The sequence below is a fragment of the Larus michahellis genome, chromosome Z, assembly GCF_964199755.1.
Source record: "Larus michahellis chromosome Z, bLarMic1.1, whole genome shotgun sequence".
NCBI lineage: Eukaryota > Metazoa > Chordata > Aves > Charadriiformes > Laridae > Larus > Larus michahellis.
The window spans coordinates 58,808,348-58,826,997 of NC_133930.1; the positions used below are offsets into that span (position 1 = coordinate 58,808,348).

Genomic DNA, 18,650 nt, shown 5'->3' on the forward strand with positions numbered 1-18,650 from the left:
GAGGGAAGGGATTCAGAATGAGCAGGTAGCTAATGGCATGACAAACCAAGTTTCAATGTATTGTGAAACCGAGGAAGTTCAGAGGAAAATAACTTCAAATGTGCTAAGTAATTAAGACTTGTGTGGTTAAGACTTTCAGAATATAAAATCAATTTCTTTGGATCAATATAAAGGGAAAAATAATAACCAATCTCTAGCCTTTTAGAATGTGTTATTACAAATACAGACATACTCAAGTCACACTTGAATGTTGTATGGTCACTGTAAGAAAGTGCAACATTTGTATGTTTCACTGCATATTTCTTAATGAGCTTTTGGGTTTTTCACTGTGGAGTTTTCGTTCCTGCAGGCAATGCTGACAGTAGCCTTTTAATATAGGTAGTGAATTTATCTTATTGGCAGCAGGCCATGAATAAGTAGGTAAAGCTGAAACATTTGTTCGGATACTTCAGTTGGTAATGTGTTTTGTGTTGTCCCTGTGAGCTGAACTATGGCTTTTCAACAGAGAAGTAGCAAATGCGTGCCTACTTTGAAAGAATAAATAGTTTGATCATGTGATGAAGATGTTCATTAAGATTAAGAAACCAAAAAAATTTTAACAAAAATTTGTCATATTATATCAAAGGAAATGCTCCTCTCTATGGGTAGCAGTAATGGTAGTAATAAACCACTGCTATGACTTCGGACAAGTCCTGCTTTTCTGAAGCAGCATGTATTTCATTTGGATATTTACATGTTTTATAAGAAAAAGTAGTCTCTTACGTGGTTCTTCGAGGGCATGATGGTAAAGCTTTACTCTCTTTATTGATATTGCATGTGTTTTCTTGTGAATTAACTTGAGAAATGGTTATCTACAGAGTGAGGTAATTTGAATATTTTTCATTTGGTATGTATTCATGCAGTGGTTTTTTTTTTTTGAAAACACAGCTTTCTTCTAGGTAAATAACAGGATCCTTCCGTAAATTGTCAGTGAGGTGATGCTACTGCTTTCTGGCCAATGCTTTTTGGATACTAAGTGTTTTAGTTTGAAGCTGCGCGTTGAGACTGTGGGGTTCACTGGGAATACCTTAATCATAACAAGGGAGCAATTGTTCGTTGTTTTTTTCTTTTCTTGTGGATTTAACCTTGGAGCAGTTCCAGCTGTGTTAATAAGCCACAGGAAGCTGCAGTGAACATACATATATTTAAAGAAGAAATTCCTTCTCTTACCTAATGCAGAGACAACTAAGCAAGAGCAGCTGCTTATTGAAGTCAGTTTCATTTTCTCTACATGTGAAATTAATAACCGAGGACAAGACATGAAACCAGTTCATGACTAGTAGTTGGCTGATCTACATCCAGTAGCTGCAGTTGGATGTGGCTTCCACATATGAGGTTGACTTTGTTTAACAGGGGGAAAGTCACAAAGCATTAATTGCACTTGATGTTTTTGGACATTTCTAGAATCAGAAATCTAATTTAATCTAAGTGAAATGCAGGTCTTATGTTTTGTATGGTACACTTAAAAAGGTCAAACAGAATCAATTCCCTTCAAGGAATGCCAAGTCTAAAAGCGGTATTGGTCATATATATTGAGTATTTTTTGAGAATGCCTACTACTTCTGACTGCTGCTTCTGCAGAATAGGTATGCAGAATAGAACCTGCAATGTGCATAGTTCTTTGGGAATAAATTGGGGAACAGGCAGGACAGCAACTGATAGTACTCATGTTGTTGTATGGAAAGATATTGCTAATGTACTTGAACCTGCCATTTTAGAGGCCAAAATATGGTTAGGGGACTTCTTTTCCCTACAAAAAAGTAGAGATCATCAGACAGTTTTCAGTTAGTACTCGGCATCAACAGGCAGAGGGAGGTTTGGGAATTTTCTTTCTGTAGATCACAGCAAATAATTTTTATCCAACTGAGGACAGCCGTCTTCAGGAAGTGTTGTGGTTTAATCCCAGCTAAGCAACTAAGCACCACACAGACACTTGCTCACTCTCCCCCAGCAGAATGGGGGAGAAAATTGGAAGGGTAAAAGTGAGAAAACTTGTGGGTTGAGATAAAAACAGCTTACTAATTTAATAACAATAATAATAACAATAACAATAACAATAATAATAATAATAATAAATTTAGTAGTAGGAGTAGTAATGAAAAGGAAAATTGCAAAGAGAGAGAAAAAAAAACGAGAAAGACAAGTGATGCAAATAAACACAATTGCTCACCACCAGCTGACCAATGTCCAGCCAGTCCCTGATCAGCAGCACCCCTGCCAACATACCCCCTAGTTTTATTGCTGAGCATGACATCATACGGTCTGCAATAATCCTTTGGTCAGTTGGGATGAGCCGTCCCAGCTGTGTCCTCTCCAAACTTCTTGCCCACCCCCAGCCTGCCCTCTGGCAGGGCGGTGTGAGGAGCAGAAAAGGGCTTGGCTCTGGTAAGCACTCGTCAGCAATAACTAAAACATCCCGGTGTTATATCGACACTGTTTCCAGTGAAAAAATTGAAAACATACCCCCTTACCAGCTACTATGAATAAAATTAACTGTATCCGAGCCAAAACCAGCACAGTAAGTAACATATTCCTGAATATTTTGCATTATAGTAACAAGAATGCCCACAACACTTCAAAATGCAGCGCTGGATTTTATCTATGGCAAAAGTAATTTTTCTATTTTCTTTTAGCACTTTGTAAATTCATTGATGTTGTCTGAAGTCAGGTTCCTGATGTCTGCTTCTTCTGGTACTGTTATCAGCTCTACTAAGAGCTACAGTATTAAAAGCAGCTCTGTCTTTTCCAGTTTGGTCATCAAAACTTGAAAGAAAATGCATATAATTGTGGAACTACAAGGCACAAAATGGTTTTAGAATTATTTTTGCTTTTATTTCAGCTACTGGAGAATAAGACTCGACATAAAACATTACATTTCAGAGCGTTTCTTACTTCTCTTATTTTCAATAGCGTTAATATAAATTATACCTAAATTTAGCATGAAGTGTCTTTTGAAGGACTTCCTTTTTGCTTTAAAAATTATTTGCCTTTTTGTTGTATCCCAAATTACTTTTACCCCTGCTCCATGTTTTCTCCTTTCTTTGGAAAGAAATGTTCTGCCATATTCAAATCTGATTTGTGGTTGTTTTGTTCAGTCCAGAACAACATTTTTTGTCACATGACTCTTGTGTCCAAAAACTTTCAGCCAGCCCTGTTGAGAGCAACACTGCCAGACTAGTGATGGGTTTACTACTTGAATTTCATGTTGTGGATGAGGCGTTGTACTCACAGACTGACAAATACTTGGATTGTAAGAAGAATGACTTTTATCTTGTTAACTTACAATGCTAATTATGACTAAGTTTCAAACACTGTCAAACATTTCAAACTTGACCTTTACATACAAACATCCAGCCAACATGTTGATCCAGAGGGCACCATTCCATTGAAAGGATGTTCCTGGGAAGAAGGCCAAACACTTGAAACAGCATTGTGATTGCTTACTCCAAAATTTCAAACAACGAGTGACTACAATAGGGCCCCGCTAAATGTATTTGTGGTCTGAAAAAAATTACCATTACCCAAATTAAGCTGCATGTTCCTCAGTCCTTAACAGTTACAGACATTCTACTTTTTAGAAGCTGAACTTGAACTCAAAAGCCTACCATTCAGGCTTCTATTTTTTAAAAAATTTAGGTATTATATAGTAGAGGCATTATAGCCTCTACAATGAACGTGTTTTGTGTAATCTCCTACGAATTATTTGAGTTCTGTAACCCCTAACACTTTTACACATTTTTATAAGCATTAGCATACTGAACATTGTATAAGTACTGAACAGTGATAATGTATTATTTGCATTCTATTCTTCTGAGTCTGTCAGAGGAAATAACTGTTCAGATTTGTGTTCTATTGTTGTGGACATCTATTTTAATTTACAGTACTATCAATATTCATATGTGTGTTCTATCACATCTTATTGAGGTACCTAGCAACACTTTTAGAGAATATCTTTTCTGCACGTTTTGGTCTATATAATCAGACAATATTACTATCGGGTAGTATTACCGCAGCTTCTTATTTCTTTGCTATCTTTTGTCCAATTTTGTGCTAAAATCAGTCATTCTGCCTTATGAGTAAATAAACTTTTGTGAGATACCTATTTCTATATTTGGATGGCTCTGACCACAATAAGGTTTTAGACCTGTTTGGGATCAATAATGCCATAATACATACAGTTAGTCATAACAAAAAATAATTGAATGTGGTGGTTGTTTTTCCTAGGTATAGCCTATCTGAGTGGAATGTGCAGTGAAAAACGAAAATGTATAATTGCAGAGGACAATGGTCTGAATCTCGCTTTTACTATTGCCCATGAAATGGGTCACAAGTAAGTATGTGAACAAATGCTAGTATTTTTTTGCATGTAATATTACTATGATTTGATGAAATTGATTGTGTACTTGCTTTTTTCTTTTAGGAGGGCTTTTAAATTTGATGAAAAATTTGGAAAACAATGTTTTTGTAATTAATAATAATAGTGACATATATTGATATATAGAATGTAAATTAAGAAAATGTTTACAACTTAAATGTTTACAACTTGAAGTAATACAGGAATCTTTATAGCTACACAATAACTATGTTAGCTGGAAGGACTGATAATTTCTAGAGGAAAAGCAGGTGCCCCGAGATGTTTTTCTCTCTTGGGACTGTGGTATTGTGTATCAGATCCAGCTCTGACTATTGTTGCCAAGAAACATTTTAATGAGAACATGAGTTGGAAAAGTCCTTATTTAAGTTGGCATTCTCAGGATAGATCCCATTAAAGTGTATAATGGTCATCAGCCATCACAACATTAATATTGTTTTTTTCCTGCCTTAATAGCAAAGGATGACAAAGTGAAGGTGAAGGTAACTATCCTTCTCAATTGGATTGTGTTTTTTTACTTATTCCACAAGGAATACTTTAAAGCAAAAGTGAAAAATTCTCAAGTTGCAATAATGAAATTTGTTAGTGAAAGTTGTGTATGATTCTTGGCTTCAGTACTTGTTAAAGAAAATAAATAGGAGAGTTCTTATTTTAAAATGAATAAAATAAAATAAAATAAAATAAAATAAAATAAAATAAAATAAAATAAAATAAAATAAAATAAAATAAAATAAAATAAAATAAAATAAAATAAAATAAAATGGAGATGTTTATTAATCTGCCATTTTTACCTGCAGTGTCTGCTCCAGGTATCTGTATATACATTTTTAGAATAGCAGCTTCTAAGTGACAGCAGCAAGGGATGGTTTGTTAAATCCCTTGAACCTCTGAACATTAAGGTCAGGTATCTTAGGACAAACACTTTGAATTAAAAGAAGTGATTTGGTTTATACTTGGTCAAAGCTCTCTGAAAATGGAGGTCATAGCATCTAACGTTGAAACATGCAGTTGATTACAAGAAAGAATTGGGACTTAAAATTTGAAATTTGTCTGTTTGACTATTTGTCTATTTGAAATTTGTCCTGGATGCAAAAAAAGCAAATTCAGAGTAATTATAAGAAATGCTGCATGAAATTAGTCTTTTCTGTTTTTTCTTTTTTTGAGTTTTCATAACTGCAGGAAGCAGCTCCAGGTTAATATAAGCCAGCCTGTTTGAATGATAGTTATGATAAAGGAAAGACTTCAAGAGAAAAATTTGTTTGTATTTTGTAGCCACATGCTGCCCTTTCTTATTCACTTCTAGTATTAGAAGGAGGGTGGGTAGAGGAAGATTCCTTTTCTGTACATATGTTGTTATGACAGTAAACCAAGGATAAGGGGAAATAAGCAATAACGGAATATGATCTGCAGGTAAGTTCACTGATGGAGTAAATTAGAGAATTGTTTGAGGCAGGTATGATAATACTGGATAATTTAAAGAAATATAAATACTGCTTTATGCCCTGCACAATAAAAATATGTTCAGAGAATAAAAAGCTTGGCAGCAGAATTGCTGGATTTGAAAAAAAGGGCATCTTGATCAACAAGAAATGTAACACCTTACGCTTCCTGAGAAACGGTGGTGTACAAAATCCTAGATGCGGAAAATAGGAAGCAGGTATAAAATTTTTGCGAAGTTATGGGTGATGTGTTGGCTCTGCACTGGCAAATTTGAGTGTGGGATACTGGTCTTGTAAAGAAGGTTTTGTCTTGCAGCAGAGAAATTAGAACTATCTTTGACATTCTAAGGGCTGCTGGATGCCAAACAGTATCCGGAACAAGTTAGACAGGGAAGCTCACAGTTGGTGCCTAGCAGTTCTTCCAAGATTGCTGCACAGGCCAGGCTTTATAACCCTTGTTGCATTTGGTCCTCAACTTGGAATATATTCGTGGCTTTGCATTGCTGTGGGACTGAGGAAGAGAACGGATTTAGCACAATCTTCCTACAGGGACATAAAACCTAAGTTGCTGGGAAAAAATGTTAAAGGCTATGCTATGAAATTTCAGAACTTTCAAATCCTCCATATTAATTCAAACAAATTTGGAAAAACAAATCACAATGACATCCCAGCCATCATATTCTCACAGTAATAATGACATTTGGATGTCCTTAGAGACATTCTCACATTTCTCTGTAGGTACTGTAACAGGCATTTAAAAACAATGGAAAAAAAGAGTAAACCAAATCTGGTTTCATAGTAAAGGACAGGACGTTATTTGAACCACATATTTCTTCGAGAAATTCAACCTCATAAAGGCTAGTAACAAGCCATGCAGAAATTAGGAAGACCACCACAAAAGGGAAAGAATAGGTAGCCAGAAATATATGAACAGCTGCCACAAAGAATAAAAAATAAGGCGCAGCCTCTACTGCAAAACATGCAGAGGCATTCTCCTTGATCCCTGCATCAGTATGGAGCCAGAGTCCTTAACCATTGCAATCTGAAATAAAGTGGTCTTGCCCCAGAGGGAGTAAGGTGATATTACAGAGACGTTTGTTTTCTCTGCATGACTGTCTTTGTCTGCCAGCCTAACCCTGGCAATGGCAAAGAAGTGCACTAGAAGTAGTTGACCCTTTGTGGAGAGACAGTGTAAAAATATTTGAAGACAAACATTTGAATGAAGTTCCCATGAAAAGGACCTCAAGAGATTCAAAAGTAACTACGGTATTTCTTTCAGAGATTTGTCTTGCTCATTAACAGTCTCAGAAATGGAGATTAAATGATCGCCATCTAGACCAGACATAAATCTTTTCCTCTTTCAACACATCATGTTTTCTATAAAATTTTCGCAAACTCTTTCTGAATCTTGAAGTCACTTAGCTATTACCTTCTTTTTTTGTCTAATATCTTTAACCATTCTAGTTGCTCTTGTTGTGAAGAGAAGCCTGTTCAGCGGCGAAGGAGAAGGAAAAACTTTCTCAAAGATTTTGCCTCTCAAAGTACAAAGAAAAAAACCTTAATTTTTTGTCTTCTGTACAACAAATTAATTGCCCGTAAATTATCATTCAAATAGACTCAAAATGTATGCAATACATTGTAGATTTGCATTGTAGAATTTCATTTATCAGCCTGAGAACATAAAGAAATAAATACATTCACAATTGCCATTGTTTTGATGAGTATAAAAGTCCCTTTGAAAAAGGTGACAGATTGCTTTTGGAGGGCTTAGTTTTATACCCCAAACTCCATGCTGTTATGTATATATTTGAAATTCTTTTGCCTCTGATAAAATCTCATGATCATTCTTGGTATCTGTTTTAACAGAACACACTTTTCATTCCTGAAAACAGAATTTAGATGAACAATCCGTGATTTGAATCACACTACTGAAATTACCTGCTTCCATAGGACGTTTCTCGTCTTACATGAGACTTCTGGCCATGCAACATATTCTGCTGTTTTTATTTGGATAATAATTAATTACATTTATTTTACATTCCAGAATGTGGGATATATATATATTTTTAGAATAAACTAGAACGTAAAAAAGTGACACTGTAATGCTGTTTTACCACAAAGGAGGAAAAATACTTTCTAGCTGTAGCAGAATTTTCTGCTTTGAGAAGGCAGCCAATTTATTTTTTCAGAATGCTCAGAACATTTTAGTTGATTAAGAAATGAACTGTAAATTAAATAATATATGATCTCAGGACAGTGGACCACGGTATGGAATTACGAGGTAAGTAATTTTTGAAGTTGAAAACCTGTTTCCTGCAGAAGTAAATGCAGATGTGGTAAGTTGAATAGTTTTGAAACAAAAACTAGTGAAAGTACTAAAGAGCTCGTGCTGTAGGATGGTTTTGAGGTTCCTCGATTGCACAAATGTTTCATTACAAGTACAGTTCCTTTACGACTGCCTTCATTAGTAGAGTATGTTTCCCAAGTTTGTCTGCAATCCATTCGTTACTCAGGCTTTTGTTTCAAGTGAGAGTGAAAATGTGAAACTACTAGGTTCAACTATATTTTATTTTAATAATGTTTTGAATTAGCATTTTGTTTCCAGCTTCAGGCCTTCTCTGATAAAATACTGTAACTTTCAAGCGTCTGCTTTCATTTTTTTTGGATTTTTTTCACTAATGGTAACTTATAAATTGCTTAATAATTAGTAAGATAGGAGCCAATAGGATTTCTAAATTTGTTGATCTAGGAGGCTGAGACATAAATTTCTGGGGACCCACAAGGTCTTTTTCTTTATTTTGACTTTGAAATACCAACTTTGCTGTTGGTCGGGACCGTCTTACTTCAAGTTATGCTTTTCCCCTTCCCTTGATGTGAAACTGTTCCTGTATTTCTGTCTGTAATTCCTATACGGAATGACATACACCTTCTAATTCAAATACATCTTCTTAAAATTTTGGATGTTTTTTGTCATTGTTTGTATAATTTGTATATTAGCATAAAGGAGACAGGCTAGCAAAATTTTGGACCTCTACCCAAAGCGCTGGAACATTGAAATGTGAGAAAATCCCTTCATAGTTATAAGCATCAACAGTAAGTGAATGAATTTCTAGGAAGTATAGACAAATCACAGAATATACTGGTCTTTTATATGCTGTACATAGAATTTCTCTTAAAGTAGATCTGCGTAAGAGAGATACCATGATGTCGTATATTTAGCCAGCTCTGATTTGTTGATAAATTACGGACTTAAAAGATGTTTGCAATGCACAGGTTATTTAACCAAGAGTATATTGAGCTGACATGTTAGGATAGTTAGCCCATTTACTGATTACTGATAATTAACTAAGCATTTATTCAGTAGCGGCCATAATATCACTCTGGGGTCCCTTTCTCTCAGAGCTCTTGCTTCCCAGCATCGTGACTCAGGTTATCTTGGGGTCCTACAGTGTTGGGCGTCCCCGTGGCAGTGACTACTGAGTAAGAAAGAAGCTGCTGTAGAACTGTGGTGTTACTGGGCACCGTGCTGATAACCTGTCCCCAAATAATCTGGTTGCTTCCTTCTCTCTCCCATAAATCCATGATCCGATGGGCTACAGAGGCAGTGGACAGAAGATGCAGGGGAAGTGCCTGTCATTGTGTCCTCCTCCCAGCTGCACAGACCATGTCATTTTACCCCCGTTGTTTCGTTCCCTATTTTTTTTGTCCTTTTTGGCTGACAGTCCAAAGCTCGGTTTCCTGGTCCAACTTTAGATACATAGATACAACTATTAATCTATCTGTAGATATAGAAATATCCATAGGTTCAGGTAGTTGGATACAGAAGCAGCCTGACTGTCGGAGATGTTGAGCTTTAACGGTTTTGACTGATTTTCATCATTACCGAGCTTTGTGCTCAAAATGAAGTTACTGTTGACTGTCAACTGCAGTGTAGACACAGGAACCTAACTTTGAGCAATACAAATTGAAAAGCACAGCTGCAGTTTGCAAAATTGAGCCTTATAATGATTTTAAAAATACAGGCACGACAAACTGTAAGAAATTTTCTTTCCCATACATGTACTTGTGTCATTGACAGATTTAGAGAGAAATGGCTACACGTCTCTGCAGTTTGTGGATAGCAGCATAAAACATGGACATTTTTATATTCTTTTCAGTATTGTTTTACTATCTGTGATAACATTTTCTGTTCTGTTTGCTCAAGAGTGTTCACTTTAAATATCAAAGTAGTCATCTGTGTTCCATAGTCATAAAGTTATGCTGATTTATATGAGCCTAGGATCTCATTGGGCAGATGGGTATTTCATAGCAAACTTCCCCGTAGTCTGGAAATTGTCCAAAAAAATACACTTGCAATTAGAGATGACAGAAAAGGATGCAGCTTATTACATGCCTTTCATTTCCATTTACTCTTTCTCTCAAAGTTTATATGGTGATTCAAAACCATGAAAAAAAATAGTTTTGCTTAGTTCAATTCTAAGAGCAGACAGAGTCTCAGGAAAGATATTACTTTATGCAAACACATCACAGCAATACCAAGCAGAAATCAAGCCTCACTAGCCTTTTGCTGGTAGCTAAACAGCTGAAGAAAGAAACAGCTCAGGAAGAGATGAAGTACTGGGGCAGTGAAGTAGCGCTGCATTGGAATTTTTAGTAAGTTAAAATGGTACGGTATTTCTTTTGCTTGAAATTTAGAAGATTAGTCAACACTTTCTCTAGCAAGGTATCAATGCTTCCATTTCTGCCAGACTGTAATGTTCCAGGATGAATTTATAGTTAATTTTCCTTAGAACAGCATTCGTAAACTGAACAACAGCCTACAGAATGCATAGGCTTAATTGACAGTCAGATACATGCAAAATAGGTGTGAAAAAGTTTTCAAAAGATCATAATAGTTTAAATGTTTTTTGTTAATAAGTTTTTTGGGATTTTTTTTGGTTTATTCACTGAGTACCTGATAGCTCAAAGTCTTTTTCCTTATTACGTATTTTCTTCAATTTGAAGACATGTTATATGTCAAAAATTTTTCCTTGGCATAAGATTAAAGTCGTATACCATAGATGTAATCGTTTATCTTGAAATACTGCAGTTTGCAGGATGTGACATGGGTATCGTGTTTGCCAGAGGTGAATACTTTTCCTATATTATATATTTTGTAAAAATCACCAGCAAGGGACCATATGTATCTTCATGTTATGATGCTAAATACATCTGACACATCAAAGCTTTAAATTATTTATATACTTAAGTCAAAGGACCATGACACCATGCTATGTCTAGATACAGCTTCTTGAAGCAGTAGAAGTGTTGGAGTGAAAGAGAAGAAAGCAGCTGTTTAGCAAAGTTACAAACTTAGCTGGGCAGTAGCATGAGGTATATGCTAATGTCTGCATGTTAATGTACATATTGTATTTGTTACCCAATTTTTTTAAGATTGAAAATGTAGTCTGAGTTGCCAACATCCTAGAGAATGAGAAATGAGTCACAAAACAGAAATACTGGTTGCCTAAACATCTTTTGATTTTTCTTTTTATCATCAAATTGTTAAGAAGATTGAGGTTTCCTTGTCCAGTATATTCTTTCTTTGAAGACAAAGTTGTTCCAAAAGAAATCGTCTTCTACCTTTCAACATCATAGTCTTTCTGGAGCTGTGTTACTTGCCTTTCAGTTCACTTCAGGCTAAATAATTCATTTACAAGTAGAACCACTTGTCTTATGCCATTTATCATCTGCCATTTGCAAAGCACAATGAAAATAATGAATAAATTATAAAAAGCTTTCCACCTGAAAAAGTGTGGGGTCACTGAGCAAATTCATGATGCCATGGATGTAGCACATGTAGGAGAGTTTTGCAGTCCTATAGTGAGAATAAGTATAAAATAGCACTTTACAATGCAGACCTAATTCTTTCCAGGAGGTGTGTGTGTATAGCCTTATTTAACTTATTTAAATATAGCATAATGACTGAGGACCCTTTGTTGAGACTTAAAAGAGCTTTCATTTCTTAATACTAGGCTATAATCAAATCAAATCAAAGTGCAGTACTTGGTACTTTTTCAGTATGTGGGTTGACACTGGAATGCATTTTGTGCCTGCAGGAATATAACCCGTTCCCTTGATGGCAGGAGAGATGCTGTCGTCTGTCTTGAATTCAGCTGTATGCATATAATTGCAGCAGCAGTGAATTGTAAAGGAATTACTTTTTAACTGAAAAATGTAACTAATATTTTTCTCCTACCTTTGGTGGCCTGAGTTCTAAGCACAGAGAAATTAAGGATTTTCCTTTGTACTGTTCCTACTGCCCATTAAACATCAACAGGGATCATCTTCAAAAATTAGCAGAGATTGTTGCAACTTTCTGCATGATATCACAAAAAAATCCAAAACCTGGCAGTGTTTTTTAAACAAGTTTTAGAGGTTTTATTAGATAAAAATATTTTTTCAGTTGACTTGACAACCATGTATAATGTTAGTGGAGTTTATTTGACCAAGGCGCTTTGTCAAAATACTTTTAAACTGAGATTATTAAAATACAGTTTAGTTGCATAGTGTGAGTTGAAACATTGCTAATATTTCAGTTAGCAAATGCATTCCATAGGATGCTTCCTACTTTCATGTTATATCTGACATATATAGTCTTTAACCAGAATGGATGGAGCATTTTTGTATATCAGGGAAAAAATAACGCTTCTGTTCTTAAAACAGAATTTGATTTAGTTCCATATAGATATGATCTACTACTTGTTAAAGTACAATGCTGTCTTCTTTGTTAATTATGTTTTTTCAGACTGTTATAAAGTTATCCTCTTACCCTAGACTCCCTTGTCTTCCTCCCCCATGCACATGGTGTTGTTTTACTCTTGCATGAGGTTGAATGATCACCGCTGTGGGAGAGAGGAGCTTATGGACAGAGAGGGCAATGTGCCCAATGCTAGCATAGTAAATTCTATAGGAAGAGCACAGAACAGCACCGAATATTGTTATATCCTTTTTTTATCCTTAATTGTTAATGAAGAAGTAGATACACATATTTACATTATTTACTGTCTCGCTGGAGAGTAATAATGTGATGTGGTGAAAGAAACAAGAAGTCAGTGCTACTGCATGTTGACTTTTGTGTGATCTTGTAATTGACACTAGGTCAGATAAAAGTACGCAGTCATGACCATGCTACAGAAGAGATCAACAGTATGTAGTGAGGAAAAGTTTTCTGAGAATGTGTAAGAGCAGGCTTTGTTGCTACTTTAGCGTGCTCCTCACATATTGTCTTGAGATTTAATTAGTTGATGTTAACATAATGACCTGTACTTCTCTTTTGAAGTAGCTATTCATTCTGATAGTCAAAGGCTTCAATACTGGTCCTCACTGCTTGCTGGATATTTTGTTACGCGCATTTAATTTGGAGGTGGAAATGTATGGAGGAATGAATCCCATTGGATTAGTGCAGATACTTTGAACTACATTTGAATGTCAAAGCAGAATAGGACAAGTGTTACAAAAGTATATCAGATGAAGTATTGGAAAGCAGTTGGAATTAGATTTTTTTTTTAGTAGTGCTTAATGTTGCTGATATACACAGTTGTTATAAGTACAACAGTTTTTACCACTTCTTGCCTTAAGAGACAATGTTTCCTCAAAATTCATGTACTGATAGACTATACAAAATACTTCTGTGGTAGTAGTTTGGAAAAAAGGGTTACACTGATGTTTGTGTTTAATGGTGCCTAGTGGAATTTTTTTTGAAACGGCAAAGCTTTACTCACTCTACAGTTTTGCTTTTCTGCAGGACAGACTAGGGCTGCAAAATTCCAGGACTCTGTTGAATCCAGTGCTCTGGAGAGTAGTCTCATGCTCATTTACAAATCTTTAAAAACAGATGAGATTATTTCATTTATTTCTCTTAATACCAGTTAAGCATATATCCACTTAGCTAATACTGAAAACTTGATATTTTTTTAAGTCTGTCTTCTTCCTCTCTGTTTATTTATTGTGAATGAGAGTGACAGTGAGTCTTTACTTCAGTTAAAGCAGCAGCTTCAGGCAGATTTTTAGTAGAATTTTTCATTGCAGTGCCCTCTGTGAGAAATCACTGGGATGCATGTGTATGCTGAGTGTTTAAAATCAAAATCCATTGAATTGCTTCATCAATGTTATTTCTAAAAGTAAACACTGGAAAAAACATTTAGGCGGGTTTTTTTAGATGCCATAGTTATATATTAAACTAGCAAGCATTTTACTAGTATATGAAATTTCAACAAACCACTTCCATATGGAACAGAATCACTGCAAAAATACCAAACAATTCACTGATCTCAAAAAGTAAATTTCCAGTATTTTTATTGCACCATTAGCGAGAGAAGTGCAGTTCATTAAATCTGCAGTAGGTGTGCAGTTCTGAACATTCAAAAAGTTGCCCAAACTATATATTGAACAGATGATTAGAATATAATATTTCTCATCAAATGAATGAGCCTTCACTTTCTCCTTTCAGTATAGAATTGTCCTCCAGACATGGTTTCATGTACTTCTATGAAAGGTATGATGGGAAAAAATGAAAGGAGATTTCCTATGTGTAATACACATGAATTCTTCATAGCCTTTTGCAAGAGTTTTAACTTATAAACATTTTGAAAACAACTTGTTATTTTGTTCTGCTTTGGTTTATTTTTAATAACTTCAAAATTCAGCATGGGGATAAACCACGACAATGACCACCCATCCTGTGCAGATGGTCTCCATATCATGTCTGGGGAGTGGATTAAAGGACAGAATCTTGGGGATGTTTCATGGTCTCGGTGCAGCAGGGAAGATCTGGAAAGATTTCTCAGGTATATCATTCAAGAAAAAGAACTCTTACTGTATGTCATTTACAAATAGTTGCAATAAATATCCTGAAATAACAAGTTTTCAATAATTTTTACCACTTCTGTGGGAGACTTGTGTTTGTATAGCCCATCAAAATAATTTGAATTATCATGAACTATATAATACTTGACAGATAGATTAAAATCTGTTTTCAGCAATTATTTGTATTGTTACATTTTCATGTGGTAATGTATATTATTATACTTATATATTTTTAAATATACCTTTTTTATATATGTAAACCTGTTTAAAATATATTAATATGCTATGTATTGAAGATGTTGGACAGTGAATGACCTGTGAACATCATGTACATTCTCTGATTTATGTTGTGCCATTCAATATCAAACCATGCAGTATAATTGCATTAACATTTAAAATAGAAATTTACTATGAGATATTTAATAGAGAAGAGTATACTTAGAAACCAAATTAAAACATTTAGTTTCACTCTGTATCTCTTAAGTAGGATCTGTTCCCTAGATCTCTGTTCCTTTATTAAGTTTATAAATATATCTGTTGAAAATTTACTTGCAACAGTTAAAACAGTCCTCAAGAGTTTTGCTTTATGACACTGGAATAGTTATTATAAGTTAGATGTGTCAGTCTAACACGTTTGTACTGAATCTAGGCAGAAATCAAAACCATGACTTGGTTCTGTAACAGGTTTAAGTATTTTCAAATATTTTTCCTTCAGTTTTTGAGAACAGTTAGATTTCTGGCTACCAGCTCAGATCTGTATGTATTTTTAAATGTATGTGTGTGTATACACACACACACACGTATATATACACATGTGTATATATATAATCTGAAGTGACTAACTTGAGGTCCTGCTAGGAGTGAAAATGAAGCTACACAACTGTGTGTGCATTATAAATTGTCTACATTTTTATAATTGTTCACATCTGTATCCAAACCTTAACCAGTTAAGTAAATTTTACACTAAAATGTTGTCCAGTGCTTTTTTGAAATCCCTATTATAGCTGATAAATTATATTGTCTTCCTGCAAATGTGCAACATCAGAACACACCATTAGCTAATACCAAGTTAGCCGTATTAATTTAAATGGAGTCGTTTCTCTGAATGACAGATCTCTGAATGACAGATGTCTGACAGATAAAAGAATCTGAAGAGTCCACATTTTTCTAATCTCAAATGCGTGTTTAAGTTGGCATGACAATCAGACTCTTCAGAATTGCTCAGCATGTGAATCTCTGCATGTTGCCAGGTCAAAGGCCAGTAACTGTCTGCTACAGACGAATCCTCAGAGCCTCAATTCTGTGATTATTCCCTCCAAGCTCCCAGGAATGACGTACACTGCAGATGAACAGTGTCAAATTCTTTTTGGACCAACCGCTTCCTTTTGCCAAGAAATGCAGGTAAGGCTGGGTGTATATTTCAGAAAATATACCTACCAACTGATTTTTCTGTGAGAGATATTTTTGTGCGTGTGTTTGAGAGAAAGAGAACATTCACCTTTGAAACGAGAAGTTTGCGTTTCGCTTTCCAAAGTTAATATGAACATTTTAATTTGTTTATCTTGTAAGACTTGCTTTGGATCTTCAACTACCCTGAATCATGTTCTATCATAGCATAGCACTGATACATTCCTTATACTTTAGAAATAGAAAATGTCATAGTGTGAAGTCATCTTGTTGCAGCGAACGGAATATTTGCGGTTTATTCTGCTGGGACGATCAGGTTTTGCATGTAGGTTTCGTTTCATTATGGTTTTGGTATTGAACCTCTGTATCTGACCCTCAGTAAAGTATGCTGTGCCTGTGCAAGCTCTGAGGGAGAATAGTGTTGTTAGCTGGGCTTTCTCTACTGCTGAATATGTCCTGTGTCCCAGCAGCTCCCCTGTGAGCCCTGGCAGACCTGTGCAGTGCCATGGCAATGGGAGTTCAGTACTTCAGTGAGTTTGCTGACAGTGCTTTGTGCCATTGCACAAAACAGTGTCACTATATATTAACCTTGAAAAGACAAATTAACAAAATTGAAGAGCTCTTCATAGTTTTATGGCCTAATAGTAGTAGGTGTCTGATCGAAGAAGCACTTTAAGAATGGTTTTAACAGAGAAAAATCATTCTTCTTTGATGTCAACAGGGCAGGTACTGATCGTGTTGGATGCCCTTCAGAAGGTAACCAAGACAAGAAGGGTGGATGATATTAAAAATGTGTAAAGAGCATGGAGAATGGGTTGATAGAACAGGAACTAAGAGGAACTGTGAAATAAAATTTCGTCAGAGTCAAAGTGGACAGGTAGCCTGGAAAGTATTTAATAGGAGTATTTAATATGAAAACATAATTCCTTACTCCTTTAGTTCTTCAGCTCTCTTCATCTTTCCAGCTTGGACACAGTACTCTTTCTTTAGTGAGTTCCAGTGAGAGTAATCTTTATCCCAAAGATTCTCAAAGGAAGCGTTGCAATACATGTATGACTACTGCATGCTGAGAGTTGCACAGCTGAAAAAAAAGGAGCTGTAGATTGCTGGTTATTTTAAGTGTCTTACTGAAAACATTTTCGCTATGAGAGATGATCAGTAGAACTCAATGTAGCTATTCTGCAAATGTTCTCAATTACTTCCAAGTGCTTTTTCATGAATTGCAATCTGTTTCTTGTTTTTTAGTACTTTGTTTTCAATTAAAAGATGTGATTTTGGTTTCTCATTCTCTAGAAACCTATTTTGAACAGAAAATGATCCATCGTTAGCCCATTATTTCTTATAGGTGTCCTTTACCAGGTAAAAGAATTTCAAAAGTATTTGAAGTGATAGTCAAACCTGGAGACTCGCTGCTGCATAATACCTTTATGTGATTTTCATTTCTCTGGGTACTTCCTGTTCTTTAATACCCTTGTGTTTAGTTCTACTTCAGCCATTTAAATTCCAGTAGCCAAGTGGTCCTGTTGTGTTTCATTCACGGATGCAGTGAATATTCTTCTCTCAGCGTCCTGACCCCAAGGTTTCTTTGGCTTTCATTATTATTTTAGAGATTTTAGGAAGTTAAGTTAATGCTACCCTGGTAGTGTTCAACTGTTTGCACAGAGAGTACTTAGGCTCTGGCTGCTGGTATCTAGTTTCTAATCATCTTCAGTCATTTTCTCCTTTTCTGACATTTTGTATGTAAGAGGACACGTTTCAGCTAAATCACTTATCATCCTTTTTTCCCACTTACTGGATCATTACTTTTTATTAAAATGGTTAGTTTAGGAAAATCCCCCTTGAACGTTAGTATTAAGATACCGTTGTAACTTAAATCTGGGCTTGCTTTGAAGAAAGAACCTAGTAGTGATGCAAGACAATAAAAGAGGCGAGTTGTTTTTTCAACTATTCTTTTTTTCCAGCAAGCTGCAATTTTATTTTCGGTTTTCTTTATAAACAAAGTCTGTTCCTTGATGACATTATGGTTTTGACAGTAAGAAAAAGAGAACGTGGTTACAGTTTCTGAGAAGAGAGTAAGGGGAAGAACCTTCTGCAGTTGCACCAAAGTCCTCTGAACCAGAAATCATATAAGCAAATACTGAACCACAACATTTTTGTAATGCATCTTTAAGAGCTTTGGACCTACTAGAAATTACATAAAAATTAATAAAAGACACTAAGGACAGAATTGAGAAAATCTGCTGAGGGCACTGAGGCAGAATCTCTACTGCCAACCTCTGTAAAGCACATTGTTGATTTTCCTCTGTCTTCTGTCTGGAAGCAAAATTTACACTCGCACCTTCCCCACAACAGAAAAATCCAAGAAATTTGATCCTCGGTGTGTGGACCTGAAGAACTAGTTACAGCAAGCTTAGGCACTATATTCAGATCGCCTTCTTTTGTTCTCTGCTGTTTGTCTTAAATTTAGCTCTTCTGTTAAGGAAGTTTACAGTATCCTAGTCCAATTAAATAAGATTTCTACAATGATGAGGAAACTCGCAGCAATG

The 18,650-nt window shown here is 35.4% G+C and overlaps 1 protein-coding gene across 1 annotated transcript in view; it reads left to right on the forward strand.

The window, feature by feature from the left end:
• The window catches only part of ADAMTS19 (ADAM metallopeptidase with thrombospondin type 1 motif 19), a 147,399-nt gene that overhangs the window by 72,025 nt on the left and 56,724 nt on the right, over positions 1 to 18,650 (forward strand). The window contains exons 8-10 of the mRNA XM_074569395.1: positions 4,264 to 4,369; positions 14,538 to 14,678; positions 15,948 to 16,098. Of these exons, the coding sequence (XP_074425496.1) occupies positions 4,264 to 4,369; positions 14,538 to 14,678; positions 15,948 to 16,098 (398 nt within the window). The remainder of the gene's footprint in view (positions 1 to 4,263; positions 4,370 to 14,537; positions 14,679 to 15,947; positions 16,099 to 18,650) is intronic.